At 41.5% G+C, this 21,513-nt stretch overlaps 1 protein-coding gene across 2 annotated transcripts in view; it reads left to right on the plus strand.

The window, feature by feature from the left end:
• RNF128 (ring finger protein 128) overlaps nucleotides 1-16,042 on the plus strand; it is a 40,927-nt gene extending 24,885 nt beyond the window's left edge. For both annotated transcript variants that reach the window (XM_068696932.1, XM_068696931.1), the window contains exons 2-7: nucleotides 1,776-2,023; nucleotides 8,215-8,286; nucleotides 8,872-8,954; nucleotides 12,533-12,629; nucleotides 13,085-13,253; nucleotides 14,608-16,042. In XM_068696932.1, the coding sequence (XP_068553033.1) occupies nucleotides 1,776-2,023; nucleotides 8,215-8,286; nucleotides 8,872-8,954; nucleotides 12,533-12,629; nucleotides 13,085-13,253; nucleotides 14,608-14,723 (785 nt within the window). In that variant the 3' untranslated portion in view covers nucleotides 14,724-16,042. The remainder of the gene's footprint in view (nucleotides 1-1,775; nucleotides 2,024-8,214; nucleotides 8,287-8,871; nucleotides 8,955-12,532; nucleotides 12,630-13,084; nucleotides 13,254-14,607) is intronic.
• The last annotated feature ends 5,471 nt before the right edge of the window (nucleotides 16,043-21,513 follow it).

Below are 21,513 nucleotides of genomic sequence, written 5' to 3' on the forward strand. Positions count from 1 at the left end.
CTAATAACATCCTGGTGAACTGATTAGCCTGAAACTTCAATAGAATTATTTTTTTTAAGGGTGTAAAACTTCATCACAACTGCTGACTTGGTAGTTGAAATGGCTTTGCAGGTTGGTGGTGACATTTCATTAACACAAATCCCTGTACTGTGTGTTGCATTGCTCTTCACCACAAGCTGTATTTGACTGGTGAGGCATGTAGAAGTGGAGGGGAATAAGGCAGAACAAGCCTTTTGGCAAGCTTTTTATTTTCTTGTTGTGTCAACCTCTTCTCCCACGCTTTTCCTCTATGCTTACGAAAGTAATAAGTCTCAGTTCCTGACCTGACCCATGCTTAATTCTTTTCTTGTTCCTACCACCTCCTTCCAGCTCACTTTATAACTGGCTTATAAATCCCAGCTCATCATAAAGGATGGTAGGTGCAGTCTGACTTATTTCCCTTCCCCCACCTCACTGTGAGATGCCCTTCTCATTACAGGGAGCTTTCTGAATAAAAGATGAGTTCTCACTGGGGAGAATTGCTAGACATCATGCTTAGACATCTCGGATCAAAGGCATTACATGAGCAAGCTGGAAAATTAATAAGTGCTTTTTAAAATGAGAGCCTTTGTGGTTTAACACCAATTCTAGTTTTGATAGCTGAAAGTTGGATGAGGTTTCTCTTAATGGAGGGGGAAAAAAAAATTGGTCTCACCAATAAAACTGGTTTGGCTGGGAGGTTAGCTAAAAATAGCACTTCTGTAACAGCCTTTATTCCTTCGCTGTGTAATATATTATGAATGTTGTGCAGCTGATGATTTAATTCAGTGGGACTCCTTACCGGCTAATCTTCAAATCTTCTATTTGGTTTAGAGAGACCAGGGACTGCTTACACATCTTTTCTCCTTTTTTCCCCTAAGAACTTTTTTGCTGTGTTGAGACTGCCTCAAATTCCTACAAATAGTATGGAAGGTCCTCAGCATTTGCCACTTGAAATGAAAACAGCCTTATTCAAGTCAATATTTGTGACCAACGTTGCTTGAAGTTTCTTCCAGCCATAAAACTCTTCCTTCCTCTGACGTTTTGTCATGATGTATGATCAAGGAACGAACCCTGATGTTAAAATCTGGATGGGGCTTAGTCTGCCACTCACAGTTTAAAAGCCAAGCGCACCTCAGTATTGGCATCCCTCTGAACTTGCCTTAGAAACCTGCAGCATTTATATTCACCGCTAAATTTCACTCAAATGTTCTTCAGTTGCTTCTGAAAATGCAGGAGCAAAGGCTGATCTCTCTTTGATCGTTTGGTGTCTGGATAAGTACTCAACAGTGCTGTTAAATTTAGTTAAGAACTAGCAGCAGAGCAGGGAGGGAGGCAGATACATTACAGGAAACATCCCTAAGCCACCAGCTCCGTGCCTGGCATCTGGGCGCTATCTCCAGGAGCTCAATCCCTAGTGGCCTTGCTATGTCTGTAGGATTTCTTCTTAATTTCGTGCAGCTCGAAGGCATGTTAAAATATAAATTGCCACAGTGTTGTCTAAAATAATGATGACGAGTGTCCCATATGGGAGTGAGGAGCTTTATGGAGAGGAATGAATTCTAAATATGGCTTGCTATACTGTTGAGCTGAACAAGTGCGAGGAGATGATGCTTATTCCCCTAGTCGTATTAAATCTGTTGATGCCAGTTAGAAACTCTCCAATGTGTTCTTTGGCACTTGAACCAGAGCCTCTAAGTTGATGACTGTAATGCAGCACCTGGGAACTGAGCATGGATTCCCCTTCTCTTTTGCAGGTACAGGAGACATTGTTGCAATTATGATCAGCAACATGAAAGGCATGGAGATCTTGCGCAGGATCCAGAGTGGCATGAAAGTGACAATGGTTATTGAAGTGGGGAAAAAGCACGGTTCCTTGATGAATCACTACTCCGTCTTCTTTGTCTCGGTGTCATTTTTCATTGTCACAGCAGCAACCGTGGGTTACTTTATTTTTTATTCTGCTCGGAGGTTCAGGATCACGAGGGCCCAGTCCAGGAAACAGGTGAGTGTTGTCTCTGTGTGTGCCATCGCTTAATATCCCCCTGAGCCACTATGCTGTGGATCTTAAGGCTGAAATAGTGCTTGAGTACTAAAATCACTGAATTCCTTCCTTCCACAGGAAGGAGAGTGTGTAATCTTTAAACTGCTAAGGGAGATATGTTTAAACAGCTAAAATCTTCCTTCTCAAAGGAATAGCGGAATGTTACCTATCTAATTGTATCTACAGAGTGCAGCTGATGATGCTTTCCTAACTTCTTTCCTACAATTTTACTCCCTGAACTGCAGTGCAGCAGTAATGCTGATGTACTGGAGGAGGTGAGAGAGCTAACCTGCTTTTAGCTGACCCTCACACTTCCCACGTAGCGCTGCCTATGTGCTAGCTGCAATGTGAGACATGACTACAAATGCGTCTGCAAAATGATGCATGACTCCTGTCGTGTTTTGTAGACCACAAGTTAGGAAACTGCCTCTTGTTGAAAGCTTCTTTCTAACTGAAAGCTTTCTCAGAGCTGTAGTGACAGCCTCAATTAGGAGGTGAAAAAAGGCACTGTTGTGTTCTCTTTAACCCCCAGGCAGGCAATTGTTAATGAGTTAAGTTTCCAAGTAACTCTCCTCTGTGCAATTATCTGATCAGCTGATACAACTAATGCACACAGCTTTGTCTTCAGTCTGATCAGACCCACCTTACACCTGCTACTTCAGGGCTTAAGCAAAAGCCTTAAAGGTGAGAATTAAGTACTAGCATGACGTTTGTCAAAGGTGATGGGCAACAGGAGGAACAGGATCTGAGTGGTTCAGATACAAGAACTTCCCTTGCAGCTGTGTTGCAAAGGAGACTATGGGTGTTTGTAGTGCATCTTTGCAAGTTTCTTGCAGGAGGTACCTGAACTCTGAAAGAAGTGTTCCTAGAGTCCTCTCCTACAGGTAGTAGTAGCATAAGCATCTTACTCTAGCTTGGTTTGTGAATTATGTCAGGATTGGATTAGATAGTTAGAGACGTTCTGCCTTTAAGGAACATGTGCCCTGACGAGTTTCTGTGCTGTTGTGGAGGTTGCAGGCACCTTGAGCGAGATCCTTCTGAATGAATCTGAAGCTAGAATTTGGACACAGGTGTTGAAATTTAGGCCACTTGTGGACATTGGTAACACTTTGGGACTGACTAAAATGCTAACATGCAGAACCAGTGTTCTTGGCAGGGAGAGACTGGGGTGAATGGCAGCAGTGTTCACAGAGAACTTGGCCAGAGTTGAATGCTGGGTTCTTGCTTATAACAACAGCTCCTAACTCAGTTGAGTTGATGTTCTGGAATCCTGCTGTTTAAGTGTGATCTCGCGGATGAGGACAGTCAGCTGGCAATATGCTTACAGACTAGACATCTAATAGTGGGCTGAAACCTCTATTTGTGCCTCGTCTAAGCTGTCTGCCTTATCTTGGGGTCTAGGCTTCCTGTAAGTGCTTCATTTTAGAGTGTTTGTGTTGTTATGCAACACCTGGAAGTGACATGAGAATACAATAAGGGAATAGCTGGAAGAGCAGTATTGAAGTCCTCATCTGATGGTGAGATATAGCATTACCCCTCTTGGAAGTTGTGCTGAGTTGTCTCTGTAGTAGTACCTATCGTGAGGGATGGCATGAAGCCCTTTACCATGATGATGTCCACTTACTAATGGCTGTGGACAGGGAAGCATACTGTCTCCTGCTGCTCAATTTCCTCTTTCGTTCTCTCTGAACTACCCCGTAGTGAGAACTCCGTTCCAACACTAAACAGGCTTGGGTGCCCTAGAAACTGATCTGCAAAAGATGCTTGTAATCAAATCATACAAAAAAAAATCTTTCCTCCTGCAAAGGTATTTAACAGAGTAGTAGCAGAAGTTCTGCTCTGTTCTGATCTTTCAGGCTTTCAAAGAGCTGCAGCTGTTATTAATGCCTCTGGTGGATGGTACTGGGAAAATCCAGTTGGCTTGGCTTGCAACTTGACAAGCTGTTTCTATCTTGGGCTCCGTGTGCACAAAGAGTTTACTCTAGATTGAAAAATAACATTGACAAATGACATGCCAGTTCCACATGATTTCAGCCAAACTGAAATTAAGGAGCCTTAAAGTGCTTTTTACAGTATAAGAATCAAAGAAAGCTTTTCTGTCATAGTGCAAAAAAAAAAAAAATGTACTACTCTGTAGAAGTGAAACCCAGGACAATCCAGAATTGTTTTTTCAATTGTTTTTTTTGTACCAAGGCGTCTAAAAATTGACCTCACAGGGATAAGATAAGCAAAGAATAAAAAAAAGTTCTTGTTAGTGAAGGTGAACTAGTAAAAAGGTGGCTCCACAGTGTTCTGTTAACTAGCTGACTGGATTTTCAGCGTATTTCTGAAGTCTCAAAACAGACTTTGAAACACTGAATATTAGTCAATCAGCTTATCAGTGTGCATGCTACATGTGGAACTTGCCTGTCATCGTTCAGCCCTTGAGAGACTGTCTGGACTTTAGTCTGTTATTTGGTGGAGTATTTTCTCCTCCATCACACAGTTGTCTAAGGGTTATGCATTATTCTGGGAAGTATCTTGAAGAAACAGTTTGTTTTCATAGTAATTAATACAATATTTCAAGTATCTGAATGTATCCCTTTACCGGTGTTGTATTTTTTTGTAGCATCTGTGCACTTTGTGACCTTCCCTGTGGTATTATATTGCTATTCTATGAAGTCTGATAGTACAACCAAGCATTAGTCTTTTTAAAAAGTCCATGTATTGCTTGAACCAAAAGAAACACTTCCTGATTGCTTTACAGAATGCTGTGATAAGCTTATTATGATGAATGATGGTAATGCTCTGTGGTTTGTTTCTGATATCTTTGGGTTCTTGAATCCCAATTGCTTGCTAGGGGTCAGAGCAGAAACAGGGGTAACCCCTGTTTGAACTGGATGGTCTGAAGATGTTTACCATATTAGCAGTATGCTTTTCATTTTCTTTGACTTGGGAAAAGTCTCCAGACTCTAGTGCTTTCAGAAGTCAGAAGCGATCTCGTTTTATATATAGTCAGGCTGTTGAGTACATTTAATCTTCACCATTTACCAGCAGAGCTTCTGTACTTTTTGATGCGACTACGTGCATTTTCTGGTGAAGGAGCTCTTTTCTCCTTGGTTTGATCACATATAACCCACATAAGGTCTGAATGCATTCTTTGCTGCAGAATTTTCTTGGAGGCAGCAGCTCTCTCTCAGCTCGAGCAGGAATTGTATACAAGTCAGGAATGTAAAACTGCAAACCTTACTTAATACCAAGTGACTATTGAGGAGAGCCAGTCATGTTATCTTGAAGTCCAAGTGAAAGCATGAATTTAATAACACATCTATCATAATTGTGAATTGAAGTGGAGTTGTATTTTCCTCATCATAAACCAACTAGTTAAGCTGTTTACAACCAGCTATTTATCTGAATGAGTATTTTCTTCTGGGCTTGAAAATGAAGTGCCCACCTCTGTGGTCTGTTAGGGAGGTCTGTGGGTGAAAAGAAAAAATGAGAAGGGAAGTACGAGAGATGGCTTGCTACCTTTCTAGCCAGTGAAATGAGAAATGCAGTTCTTCAGTGTATGAGCCTTCTTTAATGCAGAATGGCGGATATTAATCTGTGGCCTGGTTTCAGATTTGTGCTCAAGTCTTTACTTCCAGTGATTTCATAAGAATTAGGTGTTGCAGCTGAGCACTGACCTAATTAATGGCTTTGAAGGAGAGTTGCTCATGTTGCTGCAATTCAGAGAGATTTCTGTGGCAGGAGTTCCTCACCTCCTTAGAGCTTGCTGGTCTGCATTGCTGTGACTGTACTTGCAGGGGGCCCAGAAAGCACCCTTGTGCTGGATGGTTTGGAGATTAAATTGGCAATGAGGGACTAGGTAAGACTAGGGACAGCAAACCCACCCTTCACATTTAGGGGCCTATCTACTTCAACATGCTGCAGCCCGGATAGCAGCCAGGATCTGACCTATCTTGTAATATCTTAATTCTTTTTTTTTTTCTTGCTTCAGCCTAGTCAGCTTCTTGTTTTTCCAGAGCTGCTGGGTTGAGGCTTTTAAAGTCATTAACACTGAATGTTTGCTCCAAAAACCTGGCTTCACAAAATGATTTGACATTCCAGGCTCGAGTATCCTGGATCTCCTGGTAGGCTACTCAATAAAAGCTTCCTCTTGCAGCCTTTTGCCATCCCCCTGGAAGTGTGTTCTGCTGTACTTACCAAAATCAATGTTAAAGGTGACTTTGCCATCGGTGCATTTCAAGAACAGCAATTAAACTTGTGCCCAGGCAAAACCTAAAATATCGTTTTGGTAAATTATTAATCATACAGCCATTTGAGTACACTTAAACTTTGCTGTTTGCCAACAGAGTTTCTGCAGCCAGTTGGGTCCTGTCAATATGTTTGGCCTGACATTAGATGCATAGATTAGGTACTGTAGGAGGGAGTACGCTCCTAGATAGTTGAGTTCTTGATTTATAACAAGTAGCTGTGACACAGGTACTAATATTGCTGCATTCCTGGTCTGTGGATGAAGCTATGTTTGCTACTGAAATGTTTAGGGGCTGCAAGGTTTTCTGAGACAAGTATGTAGCTATTTCCCTGTGGCTTGTGTCTGAAACATTGACAAGGGGAACACAATTCTAAAGTAGCATACAGAAACTTACACTAGTGTTGTCAACAGAAGCCCTTTACAAGCTCCAAAGAAAATTTGACCAGTTTTTGTTCTGAATAGGTAAAATACATATGCAAACCTGCTTGCATCCTTTCCTTTAGGATCATGTGCGTATCTTTCTTGATAATTGTTACAGCTATTAACTGTGAAGCTTCTGAAAGGATGCATATTGATGCCATCTGTTAGAAGCCCAAAACAACATGGTATATCACTAGGTTTAGCTTCACCAAAGCTATGTAATAGGATTGCAGCAGACCATATAAATTAACTTGTTTGCTGTTAACTGCTTCAGCACAGGAAACTTTATGCAGTCTTGAATTACCAAAATTTGCTGAGTTTGTTAGGTGTCATCAGTAGCTCATCACCAGCTTGTTCCCCCTCTGCTTCTGCCACAAGCCCTGCACCTTCATCCCAGAAAAGCTTCTTGTAGATTAAGTAAAATTTGTTAGGGGAAGTAATGCTGGAAAGGTAACAGCACAGTGTTCCTGTTTGGAGCAGCTGAATCTGGAAGAGTTTTGAGGTAGCAGTGCCAGAGCTGCCTGATACACCTCCGTGTCCTGAGGCAATAAGAGCACTGGGAGGGAAAGGACAGTCAATTCTTGATGGTGGAACAGCACCAACCTGTGACCTTTAAACAGAGATGTTGGCTCCTGTGCTAATTAAATGCTTTGCAGTGACAGCTGGACAGCAACAGTTGCCAGGCAAACTGGGCCTCTGCTCCTGCTCGTCTCTGCTCGGCTGTCCTGACAGCACCAAGCAAATGGTGTGGAGGGGAATGCAGTTCAGCTTCCTCCTCTGCTTTCATTAAAGCTGCCTTGTAAACCACCTGGGGCTAGTCATTTGATTTATTTCACAAGGTGGTGGAACTAGGGGGAAAAATAGCTGAGTTTTTTTTTGTTTTTTTTTCCCTTCGTGGTCCATGTTACTTTGAACCAAAACCTGACAGGTGTGGTCGGTGCTAGGAGGCTGCTGGCTCCTGAGCAGTTTGTGCTCTGTGAAACAGTCGTGGCAGAGGAGTAGTTCAGGGTATGCTGGTGGTAAATGAGCTGATGGGCAAAGAGCCTCGCCTTTCATCGTGGTGTGAGTCTCTGCCAGGATGTCATAAAATAAGTAGTTAAAATTATTGATTGTTGGACTTGGTGTTCAGTCTTCTGTTCCAAGTTAATTTGAAGGTTTCTATTTATTTTGGCTAGGTCTAATCTGATCAAGGTATTATCTTACATCTTCTAAAAGAAGAAACCTTTGAAATTCCTGTGCTTTACGAGAAGGTTAGGTCAAAACAAAGCATATGCAAATGCTTTGGTGTGTCATCCAGAGTCAATAACCATATGAGTATGTCCTGAAGCTTGTTTCATGTTTTGTCTAAATAGCATGTTCATGCTTACTTAGCTTGTTTCGATAACATCTAGGTTATAAAACCAAGGTGTCTAATGCAAGCAAGCACCAGTAAGTATTAGTAACCATCACTTATGAGAGAAAAAAAGTGTTTAATGAGGACTGCTTTCTGTTACAGCGACAACTGAAGGCCGAAGCTAAGAAGGCCATTGGACAGTTACAGCTGCGCACCCTGAAGCAAGGAGACAAGGTATAACTCGTCTGCCATCTCCTGAGCCTTCTGGCACATGCTTTGCACAGAATGTAAAGCTTGGTCCTTCACATTGTAAAAGGTTGCAGAAGCCTCTTGGAACATGTAACTGTGTTGTGGAGGTGGTTCCTCTTTCAGGCCAAGTCCTTTTGAGGGGTGCAAGACTTCCAAATCTGCACTTTCTTATACATTTTTTTAGCTGCTTACTTGTATTGTTGAGTTGAGAGTTCTGAATTTTGTGGCATGGATGCTTAAAGGTAAACTAGTACTTCTCCCCAGCTTCACGGGCTGTTCTTCTTGTGGTTAAAATTGGTGGTAGTGTTTTCTGAACCTCTGCAGTAGTGCCTGAAATAACCCAGTGATGGTTTGCAGCTGTATTTCTAAACCATGGGATTAAACTTTGAATGCTTCTGTTCAAACAACAGCTTTACTATGAGTAATCCATTAAAATGTGTTTATATAAGATTATATATGGAAGCTATTTTAGATTACTTTAGCTAGACCCCTCTGTCCTCAGTAAATCTGACTAGTTCAGAAGAAGCTTTCACAGTTGATTAATGCTGTGAATTCATTTTGCCACTTTAGGAAACTGGTCCTGATGGAGATAGCTGTGCTGTGTGCATCGAGCCGTACAAGCCAAATGAAGTAGTGCGTATCCTGACTTGCAAGTAAGTCGTCTTCCAAACTGACCCTTAATCCAAAATAATGAAACGTACCTCTACTGGTTGTTCCTTCTGCTGTGTTAACAAAGCTGATCAAGCTTCAATCAAGCTGTTGCAGGGCATGAGTTCTTGAAGCTGTCAAAGTGTTTCAAATTACAGGAACTATGTAAATGCCCACTTGTATGAATGCAGGTTGTAGGGGCACACTACTTTCCACTGTACAGCTTGGCTGAATACATTACTTCTCCAGAAGATTCTAGGGCTTTTTAAAGATTTCTTCCTCTGCTGATGGTATTGGGTTTATATGGCAAGGTTTTGGTAGTGGGGGCTGCAGTGGTGGCCTCTGTGAGAAGATTCCAGAAATTGCTGTTAGATAATAGCCACTTTTAGCTGGCTCCAAAGAGACCTACTGTTGCCCAGAGCCAAGCCAATACATGATATTGTTTGTGCTCTGTGAGAGCAGATTTAAGACAGAGGAAAGAAAAACTACTGCATAACAGCAGCTGGGAGAGCAAGGGTTGAGAGCCAGCCCTGCAGAGACGAAGGTCAACACAGAAGGATGGCAGGAGGTGCTCCAGGCACAGAGCAGCAGTTTCCCTGCGGCCTGTGGAGAGGCCCCTGGTGGAGCAGGCTGTCCCCCTGCAGCCCATGGGTCCCACATGGAGCAGATCTCCACGCTGCAGCCCGTGGAGGAGACCCCAGTGGAGTAGGTGGATGTGGCCTGGAGGAGGCTGCAGCCCATGGAGAGCCCCCACAGGAGCAGGCCCTGGGCTGGAGCTGCAGCCCGTGGAGAGGAGCCCACATGGAGCAGGGGGGCTGGGGGGAGCTGCCGCCTGTGGGGGACTCGTGCTGGAGCAGTTTGCTCCTGACGGATGGGCACCGTGGTATGGAGCCATGTGGGAGCAGTTCCTGAAGAGCTGCTGCCTGTGGGCAGCCCCTGCAGGATCAGTTTGGGAAGGACAGCATCCTGTGGGAGGGGCCCCATGGGGAGCAGGGGCAGAGAGTGACCGAGAGCGGCAGAGATGTGTGACATTGACTGACCACAGCCTCCATTCCCCTGCACTGCTCAGGAGGAGGACTATGTAGAAAGGGTGGTTTGAGGGTGGGTATTCTTAGTTTGTTTTGAATTTCTCACTGCTCTAGCTTGTTAGTAATAAGTAATAAATTTTATTCATCTTCCTACTCTGAGCCTGTTTTGTTCGTAACAATAACTGTTGAATGATCTCCCTGTCCTTATTTCAACCCTTGAGCCCTTTTCATCATTTTCTCCCCCTTTCCCTTAGATGAAAGGGAGTGAGTGGTTATGGTGAAATGCAGCTGGGCAGCTGAGTGAACCACCACACGGGTGTATGAAAATGATAACTTTAAATTGCAGATAACTGGTGAAACTGCACATTTCTTGTCACTCAATTTCCTGTTTACTGAGAGGGTCATGGATATCGGTCTGGTAAACTAGTTAAATCATGCTAACTTGTATAGTTTAGAAGAAAACACTTCTTGATTCTTGCATGCCTCTTCTGAAATAAAGGCCAAAATAGAGCTATAGCAGTTTATTCTTCCAGAATTTTCTACTATTATATCTCATTGTGCTCCTTTGAAAGCCTGGTATACTACTGTTTTATTTTAATAATTCCTAAGATAAGTAATGAAGCCTTTTCAAGGTTTAAGGAAGTTTGTTCTGTGTGAGTTCTGTGTGCCTGCTGAATGGGACTGCTGCATCAAAGCTTCTAAAATCAGAGCTAAAGTACTCAGGTGAAATACTGTGTGAACTGCACAAATTTGATATGGGAAGAATGTGCTTTTACATGGGGAGGGTTATAAAAAAGCACTTAAAGTTGATACAGAAAAAATCCAGTTCTGAAGAATGGAAAAATCAGCTCTGATTTAAGTGTTTGACAGATAACACTGCTCAGAACATACAACAGCTGCAGGAGTTATTACAGTTTTGTCAAAGCTCTCTGTTTATAAGTAGTAGGACTTCTCAGCTGGTTTGATATCGAGGGGTTGGGCTGGTAAGGTGTTATCAACAAACTTCCTGGATGTAATGCATAGTATTTAGAATAAAACAAAACTGAGTAAGCTTTCAGGAATGTCTTAATGGTTATTAGGTTGTCTTGTCACGTTTGTGCTGGTGGGTAGTTCTGTATAGTAATGAGTTAAGTGCCATAAATATAGAGGCATTTAGAGAAGTCAGTTCTAAGTATCTAAAGCCTGTCATGTTAGCTCCCTATAAAGCCTCCTGATCTTGATATGAATTCGTAAAAACAAAGCATGATTTACTGGCTTAAGAGGAGAGTGACTTCTTTTGAATCTATTGTTTATAGATGAATGTTATACTGTGTTTTGCTCTGAGGCTGCTTTTAAATGTATTTGTCTCATTCCTCTTTGGCCCAAGTATCTCTTTAAATGAGACTGGCTTAAGATGACCATGTTTGCTTGATGATCTCTGCCAATATCAACCATATTAAACTCTCTATAAACTGATGTTTACTGCAAGAATGTACTTGATGTTGGTGGTCAGCCACAGTGATGAGACCCTCGTTAAGAGCATTTAACTGTATCTATAAATGAAACAAGGAAAACAAGCAATTGAATGCTCCTGTGAGTCACATCAGTGGTATTTGGGGCGTATATGTTTGTATGTATTTGCAGAAGGCATTCTTGTCCAGATAGTCAAACTAGGTATTTATAGCAGGAGAGGTATACCAGACCTAAGCACAAGTTCTTAAAATTGTCAGTCATCAAGGAAGTTTTAGGCTGTAGTACACACGTTACATTGGTACAGGTGGAAGGAAGTGACATTTATGTAAGCTGCATTGGAGAATTTTCTATCATGCTTAGGTGTAGGACACTGAACACCAAATGTGGTGAACTCATCACTTGTTTCATAATAGAGACCTGATTAACATTGAACAGTGCCTGTCTGCCTTGCTGTTCCTATTCAGGCAGAAGGAACGGGCAAATTACAGGATTTCAAGTAGTCTGTCTGAATCTGTGTCCTAATTCAGACCCATTGTGGAACTGAGTATCTTCATAGAAGCAAACATTTGCATCTGTAGTGGCTGAACTATATTTAATTTACTGTGTGTGCAGCCTGCCAAATATCCACTTGGAATACACAATGACTGTATAGGCAAAGTAAATGTGTGGGAGTGTAGTTTATGTTGATGTAACGTGGTGAGTTTTTTTTCTATGTAGTTTTAACAGAAGTGCTATTTAGTCATGCATCTGCATGACAAAAGTTGACCTTGAAGTTAATGTTGGTGTCAATATTTGCATTATTTAAAGTATCAGCTGGGAATCCATTGTACAGTGGCTAAAAAAAAAAAAGCTTAAGACTGATGTAGCAGAGATAATACTGAATTTTAGCAAGCTGAGTGAGAAACCAATAACCATAAAACAGCTACAGGTTGAGAAACCAACCAGCTAGCTGTAACTTTCAGCTGTAACTTCTGGCAAAATATTATTATAATAATAATTCATTCTAGAATGAATGAACTTTCAGTGTTTGTAAATAAGTCTAGTTGCTGCTACATAAATATCTGCACTGATGTGAAACATAACTTGTTATCTTCTTCCACCAGCCATCTCTTCCACAAGAACTGTATTGACCCCTGGCTTCTGGAGCACAGGACCTGCCCAATGTGCAAGTGTGACATACTCAAAGTTCTGGGTGTTGAGGTAAGTCAGTCTTTCCTGGTGGTGGCTGCCACTACCAATATTACGCTACGATAAGTAAAGAATTGCTCATGTGTTCTGCCTCTGATCTGGGCAAATGCCAGAGGAAGATGCCGTTGCCAGTGCCTGACCCTGCCTGGAACAGCTAAAATGTACGTCAGAGTTTGCCAGGGGATGGACACCTGCACTGAGTGGAAGAAAAATCTATTTTCCTATTGCTGGCCAATAGAAGGGAAGAGTTAGTTGAAGAATGTGGAAACTGCATCTGAACTTCTCATTCTAAATACGCAGTAGCTGGTTTTCACTTATGATGCTGAAGGTTAACCACAGAGCTTTTTATTTATTTGAAATCTTTGAGTAAAAGTCCACAAGACTTCATTCCCTGAAGACTTTCTTTTTCTAGAAAGATGTATACTCCTTCAAAGCTGTAACTTAAGCATTTTCTCTTTTTTGCAAAGGTGGATGTAGAAGATGGGACAGAGTCTGTGCAAGCTACAGTATCCAGTAGGACATCAAATGTCACTTCAATTAATGAAGAGGATAGTCGTAGTGAAACTGCATCATCTGGATATGCTTCTGTACAAGGAGCAGATGAATCTGTTCTGGAGGAACATGCGCCATCAGAAAGTAAGCATATTGCTTCATTTGTTTTGCTGGATTGCATTGCCCTTCTATTGATTGTGCTATGAATTAGGGTGTTTTTTGCCTTTATAACAGAGCAGTGCTTTAAGAGTTGTCTGCAAAACAAGGTGTTCATCTTTCCTGTGTTTTAGCACTTGGCTCTGACACTTTTTTCAAATGAGCTACAATCTAAACTTGAATTAAAAATAGAAGCTTAGGAAAAGAATAGTTGAAAATCACAGGCTTAATACTTGCAGGCCAAAGGGAATTTATGAAGATGTTCCTTCTCTTGTTGTCTTTTTGGAGATTACATTTTGGATGAGTGAGTGTTGCTTTGCCACCACATCTGTCTACTTCAAGTGATTAAATACTCAGAAAATCTTTAGGAAGTCTGTCCAGCTTTAGCATAAATGATGCAAAACCAGAAATGACACGCTTCCTGTTCAAGTCCAGATTTTGCCAAGGCTGAGTCATCCTTGAACACCCTTCAGAGTGTTTTAATTGCAAAAGACGATTAGCATTTCCAAATGCTAATATTTTAGCATCTTTTATCTTTTTGAACAAGAGCGTATGTATCAAAAATGCCTTTTAATACTCAACTCTGCCAACACTCTCAGTGCTTCTGGTTTCTTCTTTTAATTGAAAGAGATTCCAGTTATACAAATTAATGTAATTATCCTGGATTGTGGAGTTCCTCTTTCCAAGGCAATAAGCATGGAGGCTTTCAGAGGTGAAAGGGATGTTGTGGCTGTGTAGCTCTCCTGTTGGATGCATAGCTGATATAATAAAGTGTGGGATTTGCTGCCACCTGTAGGACATCATGCCCCAGCAAGTGAAGTGTGTATGGAAGAGCCCTGTTCAGGCACCCCAGCTGAACAAAGGGCACTTCTTATAAGCTAAACATCAGCAGCTGAAATTGCATGCTTATAAGTAAATGAAGTGGTGCTGGGCTTGCTAGATGGCTCAGGCCCTCGTGTATTCTTGAGCAGCAAGGACAAATACTAATGTCAGCCTAACAAAAATACTGTGTAGGGAGAAGGCCATCTTCTCTGAATTGCCATGTCTTCCACTGTTTATCCTGAGCCAAGTATCTTGGAGTCACTCCTGATGCCTGTCTTCAGTAGCCCTAAAGTCACCTGAGAATTGTCTCCTCATTTGTGTTTTTGGTGCTTTACACTGCCTTCTGGCACTTGCACACACAACCTATGATTGCTCAACACTAATGAGATTTAACTCAAAGCCTAGAAAAGACAACTACAGTAAGCTTGTGGAAATAAAGCAAGCATATTTTTGCTTTAAGGTAGTAGAACTTGCCAGTAATGCTTTTTAACTTGTCTGTTCTTGTTTTTGTTCTGGATAGATGATAACACGCATCTTGTAAATAATGAATCCCAACCTTCAGCTGTGAATGTTCCACCCCTCGACAACCCAACTTTTGAGGCAGATGAAACACAGGTTCATGAAGTCAAGTCCTAAGAACATGCCCAGCAACATGGTGTAAGCCTTCTGCAAGGAGCTGCCTACTGCCATCACATATATACCAAACATTGTAAGAATCCAGTGGATGACTGTAGCAGCAATGTTGCCTTGGAAATGCTGAGATCAAATAGATTTAAGTCATGATTATATGGTTTGCAATTCTTAAAACTGCGTCTCCCACGTGGAATTTAGTTTTAGCACTCTTCAGATAAAGCTGTCTTAAATACAAAGAAAACATCAGATTATAACACTAAAACAAAAGTTCCATCTTCAGCAAAGCTTCTCTTCAGCATTTGAGTTCCTTTTATAAGGAGAAGATTCTTTATGTAGTAGCTGTCTCTACTGGTAATTGTTTTGACTTGTTTTTTGTTGTTTATTGTTTTTAATTCAAGTGGATTCTCATTGTAAACAAATAGATTTTGATCTGGTCTAATTCTTATTTACCAGACACAGTTTTTCAGTTTAAAGTTAACTGTATTTAATATTTCAGTGCACTAATTTGGTAGGAGAAAGTACAAAGTAATGTCTGTCAAACCGGATTTTTCCCACAGTGTCTTTGGTTATCTGGTGAAGAGATTGACTCTTGACCTCTCCACTCCAATCTAACTACCACACAATTCCTAAAGGGAAAAAGAGGGCTTCAGGCTGACAGGCCAAATCTGACTTGCACAATACTGTAAAGGGAACAAATGCAGGAACTTTTCAAACCTGTTGATACTAGTCTGAAAGATCCTATATGATTTTTGGAGTTATAACCATCTCTAGCAGCAGCAATATGCAAGAGTCTTGGCTTTGTGGAAGTCTGGAATGACTTCTGGAAGACTTGAGCTGAAGACGAAAAGGTAGATCCTTCTGAAACCTTCTGAAAGTATCTGCTGTGTCTTGTTCAGGCGACACCTAGCAAAGAACCCAGTCTCTGAAAAATGGTGGACTGTTGCTGTGCTGTGTCTTGCATGTGTGCTGAAGCTGATGTCCTGTAAATGTAATGTGATTGGAAAAGTTTTCTGCTATCTGTGGGGAGTTGGATGGGGGCCGGGGAGGAACACTGGATACTTCAATACTAAGTTTAGGGCCTTGCCCGTCAAAGGTAACTGAGGACATCTTACAGATGCACTTTATTTTTTTATCTCTGTAACTATGGTTTGTTTCTAATGTTAGCAGAGCTTTGTCTTAAAGCCCGCAATAAGGTACTATTAAATCTGCAGGGGAAAAGCAAAGCCTTTTCTTATCTATAGTATAATTAAGAATGTTGTAAATATTTAATGATTTGTATTGAATTTGAATATGAAAATGTAAATAAAACTATATTCTGATGACCTGTTTGTCTGACACTGGACCCTGAGACTCATTTGCTGTTGCAAGGCCAAAAAGCACCAGTGCTTGTTCAAACTATTTGGAATAAGGAGTGCTAGTTATGTGCAGGATGCTTCCATTACATGGATTAAAATTTTGCTGAGGGGCTTTGAGCCCAGTGCTAAATATACAAGAACAATGAGCACGTTAGGACAGGCCCTCGAAGTTAAATAGCCAAGAGGTGGGTGTGCTGGCAGGGTGGGGGTAACACAAAGGGCATGTTGTCTTGAATTCTATCCTCTTCTTGTGTTTGAGACTCTATGCCTGCCACAGCTTTGTTTGCTGAGCTGCTTGATGTAGTTCTGAACTACTTGTTTGTGTATGGATCAGCACAAGGCAGTCTTACTCAAATTCTTCAGATTGCTTGCATCTCACTTTCCTGTCTGGTTGATCAGCATTCCCACCCTTAAGTTATCGCTCTTTGTCTTACAAAGCATTTTAGAAATAATTGAGTGCCCTTTGACAGATACTACATTTGGCTTCCCAGTACAGAACAATTTCCATGTCTAGTTTAGTTGTAGGTACAGCATAGTACTTCTCAGTTCAGGGTTAAGGTAATGGTGTGACTACACAGAAGTCCAGAAATGTCACCCAACCAAATTGACCACCGCTCTGTTTTGCAAACTTCCACATCAAGCGGAAGCATTGACTGTTTATGGACTCAAACAGTAAACCTAAGTATAATCTGACTTCATGCTGGAACTGTATCTTGCTGATAGCTGTGATCATCTTCCTATTCTACCTCTGAAATGTAGGACAGAGAAGGGAGCTGGCAAGCTGTGAATACGCCTCCTGAATGCTTAATTTCATTTTCATTTCAAAAAGCTTTTATAAATGTATGGTGTGTAAGCTATAATAGTCTCATGATAATATTATGTTATGAAATCATCTGCCAGTTTTGGGTTTAATGGGAACAAGATTCAACCTTCAAACAAACCATCATTAGCAAAAAGGTGGGGAAAGGAATTCAGACCAACTCAATGTATTGAGAGGTGCTCTGGCATTTTTTTTTGTTCTGATCCTATTGATCTGATGCATCTGAGTTGCTTTGCTGGTGGAATTCCAGCTTTTCTACTTACTGTCTCTTCAGCAATAAACCTGTATTTCTTCTAGTCCTGGTGTTTCTAAGGGTAAATCCAAGGGTAAGGTGGATCCACTGCATTTTCTCAAGGAGTGTACTTGTGGAGTATGGAGGGATGCAGCAGCAGAACACCAGTGAACTCAACTCATGCTAAGATAGGATCAGATGCTGTAGACATATTCTGTAAAGATGTGAATTTACTCAGAGCTCAAGGTATCTACACTACTATTTTGAAAAATTTTGAAGATTATTGGATCAAATGTGAAGTACTCTCAAGGGAGTAAGAGCAGTGTTTGTATCTGGACAGTATTTGAGCTGCTAGGCCAAAGAATTAAATGCTTTTCTGGATTTGCATCTTAACCTGAGAGCCTGCCACGTGCGGATTCTGTTTGTAAATATTTGCCACAGAGGAGTTTGTTTTAAAATGAGAGTGTGCAAATTTCACACACTATTACAGTGAGCTCAGGTCTGTTGCTGTCTCATTTTGAAAAAATTTTTTCCTATTCACTAAATTCTGAAGAGGTTTTCCCCTGGAGAACGTTACTACAGTTATTGCTGCTTTAAAGAAATTCTGAAGTTGCACTTCATTTTCAGGTTTCTGTGGATAGGACCTGTCTTTGGCTGGCTTTGCTTAGAGCACTGTGCAACACATTATTATTTTTTTTTGTGATGCTATGGGCTTGGTTGGTTCTGTGTACATATACATATATGTGTGTGTTGTGACATAATAGACTCCTTTAAGCAAGATGCAAAGAGGAGTGTGCCTGAGGATAGGGTTGTTCCTGAAAAGCTATGTAAGCTTATTGTTATTTTGCAGTAGTTTTGATGTTTTGCTACACGTACTAATGTTTGCATGTAAGATGCTAAAAACGATGTGCCCACAAGGGGTAACAGTTGTTAAAATGAATGCCTCTTTTGACTCTGTTTCCATTGAGTCACAGACATCTCAATTGTTCTGTCCCTAAAGAGAAAGCAGAACAGGTTCAAACGTCATCTAGCATGTTTACTCACTGCTGTCACTTATCTTTCTCCCCCAGGAAAGCTCTAATCTAGACACATAAATGCCTCAGGTTCTTAAAGTGAGATGGGGCAATATTTTTTATCCCTGTAGGAGGGAAAGTCTTGTCACCAGATGCTGTCTTACCATGCTTTCTTGTAAAACAGACTTCACAACAGTGGGATTTTATTGTAAATGCAAAATTTTAAAGATTTTTCTCATATCAAGGAAAAAATCAGATGTCGCTATAGAAATGTAGTCATAACTGAGTTTTTGCTTAATGGAAAAGAAGGCCTTGTGTATTGAGGGACTACAGGCATATGAATTGAGTGTGAGTCAAGAGAGCAGTTGGATTTCCCGTAAAATGGAGAGATTTAGTCCATCTCACTCTTTAGTCGGAAAGATCTGTGCTTGTCAAGTGACCTAACAGTTGGACAGAAAAATTACATGCATCTACCTTGGCTGTTTGATTTAATGAAATTTTATTCAGTGTTTAATGTATACCAGGTCAGAAGCTAGCCCTGCCTCTTCACCCAGGTTTAGATCAATGTCTTTCCTGCATAGATCTGAATAACATTGAACTCCCTCAGAGTTGTAATGGTCGGCATTTTGGAGTAGATGAAAGGAAATTTTTTGGTTTTGGCAATTTCATTTTGGCTCTAAGGGAAACTTGAAACCAAACCGTGAAGTTCACCCACAGTGAATTAACAGCTATGTAGTTCTCTACATTGTTTGTTAAACTGGTGGTTATAAAGTGAAGCCAAAATCTATTTATGTAGCTATTTATCTATTTATATACTCCTGGCTGCAGTTACTGAAGGGAAATCATTTGCCATTTTCAGGAGGTCTTTAATGCAGTGAAAGAAAAAATCCGCAGCACTAAATGGATCTCTCTTGCTGTGGAATGCATTGATTAGACTGTAGGATGATTGTGCTCTGATTAAGACAGAATTTAAGTGTCTATAAATAAATTCATCGCTCTTTGCATCTTAATTGTATTTGGTTAAGAATCCAGTGCCTGAGGGAATTGGAAAAAAGGAAGACATTCAAGACCTTGAACCAATGGAGAGGAAAACAAAGCATTTTCCAAGCAGCAGCTTTATTGTTAAATTTTTAATCTGAATAAGAAGTTTAAATTTTACATAAGAAAGCAGCATATGTCCTAACACGTCTAGCCTGTGCAAGATGCCAACAGCCAAGTTCTAGGTAGGAAATGCCAAGGGCTTCTCTCCTTAAAATTAGCATCAGCATTAGAAGACCTGTGTCAGATCCTAAATAAGTATTTCCTATCCAAGGGCTTGGCTAATTGGGGAAAATTAAATGGTAAATACTCCCTCAGGGAATACTCTTAGAAAAGCAGCATCTGTGTAGGAATCGCTGTCAGTTTTGGTATATCTCCGGGAGCTGCCACAGCAACAGCTCACCCACAGGAACCCACTCATGTCTGTTACTTCAGATGGGGGGATTTAGGAGACTGCCTCATGGAGAACAGTATGCTGGTATATCTTAATTGTTTGCCCTGTTTCATTAATGTTTTATCTACATCAGTTACCACATGTTGGCTGATGACTTTTAATTCATTTTTCCAGTGTAGTAAATGTAGAGCAGCAGAAATTTGTTGTTTCCTACTCTATTATAAAAACAGGTAAAATAATATAGTAGTATTAGTTCAATCTATATTCAGTCCCAAAGGTAAATCTGCTTAATACTGGAGTTGGCTTGCAATGGTGTAATGAGTGATTGTGAGAAAAAATGTCTTATACCAGTGCAGTTCATCCAGTTTTGAAAACTTCTAGTGAAGTAAATGTGACTGCATGCTTGGTGCTGCTTTCACCCTGGTGCTGCTGGATCAGTAGTTCCTTATGCGTTTGGAAGTGGCCAGGCATTGCCAAACATCTTTCTGTGAGTGCCTGGCAAAATCTCACTGTGCCTGTGCTCACAGATAGACCGGTGGCTAGCAGAAGCTCTATGGGACACAGAGTACATTTGGGACTGCTGAAGAGGCTGAAGGAAACAGGATAAAGCAAAGAAGTGCCAAGTCTGAAATCTGTTGTTAGTGCATGATGTGCATAATTCTTTTTTTAGAAGAGTTCAAAGTAGAGGCTGAGTTTAAACAAATGCATACTGGATGTTTCATATGATACACAATCAATAAAGCACTACTCTTGGAAAATCTTAGGAAGGTCAATAATGCTAGAAAGAGCACTAAAGGAAGGATCTGACAGGGCAGCAAACTGCAGAGAAGTTTCTGGGAAATGGGAACGACCTACATTGTACCGAGTGATAGAATCTGTCAGGAATAAAGAGCAGGAGTGAATCTTTCACACTTTGAGATATCTTTAGCAGAAGCCTCCGAAAATTCCTCAGCATCAGCAATCTGGAACAGAGACAACAGCCTTCTACTCCCCTAAACTTTGTTTGTTTATGGCCAGCACCAGAAGATACCATTTAGGAAGCAGTGTTATCACGTTGTAATGCCACAGGGCCTTCTGAGCCATGGTTCTTCTGACAAGGTTGTGAAGAGACTGGTAAAGAAACACCAGAAGAGAGAGCTAACTAATGAGAGGACTTGGGTAACTGTGGTCGTGGCTTCCTAGGGAGGTGTTTCACTCGCTACCAGGCTAGATTGATTTATTCTAGCTCAGAACAATGGGTAAAGTCAGTGTGTAGATGATCTGAAGAACTACTCCATGAAAATGAATGATAAAGTTGTTTCAGACGAATCACAAAAAATACAAAGCCCGAGTCAAACTGTTGTTAAGGCAACCAAAATGTCACCACCGCAATAGCTCTTAATCTTGTTGGGTGATAGAAGCGAGGAGGCAGACTGTCTTTTTTTATAACGTGGTATGTAAATAGGCAGCATTGGCCATATGTCTGCTGCTGGTGTGACACAGCAGCTGGGAGGTGACACCCGTGGGTGGTGTGACAGGGCGTGTGGAGGGCAGCGGTCAGGGCTGCATGGCAGGCTGGCCGTGTGTGTCTTGTGGTGGAAGGCTCGGTGCTGACTGGAAAACAAGCACAAGTGGTAAAAATAAATAAATAAAAAGCCATGTTCTTTGGCGATGAGGGTTTGGCCAACGTTTCAAATGGACTTCTTTGGGTGGTGTGAGGGAAATAAAAAGAAAAATCCCTTCGTGAACACCGCAGGGGGACGAGCTCCTGTCCCGTCAGGCGAGTCGCCGCCGCCCTCCCTCTAACCTCCCTAACGGCCCGTCAGGCTGCCGCCACAGCAGCCGAGGAGGCGGGCAGCCGCGCAGGGCCCGACGGGAGTTGTAGTCCCTCGGTCGTCGGCGCCGGGCGGCGGGGCTGCCGCGAGGACTACCGCGAGGACTACAACTCCCAGCGTGCCTCGG

Source organism: Anas acuta, chromosome 13 (assembly GCF_963932015.1).
Source record: "Anas acuta chromosome 13, bAnaAcu1.1, whole genome shotgun sequence".
NCBI lineage: Eukaryota > Metazoa > Chordata > Aves > Anseriformes > Anatidae > Anas > Anas acuta.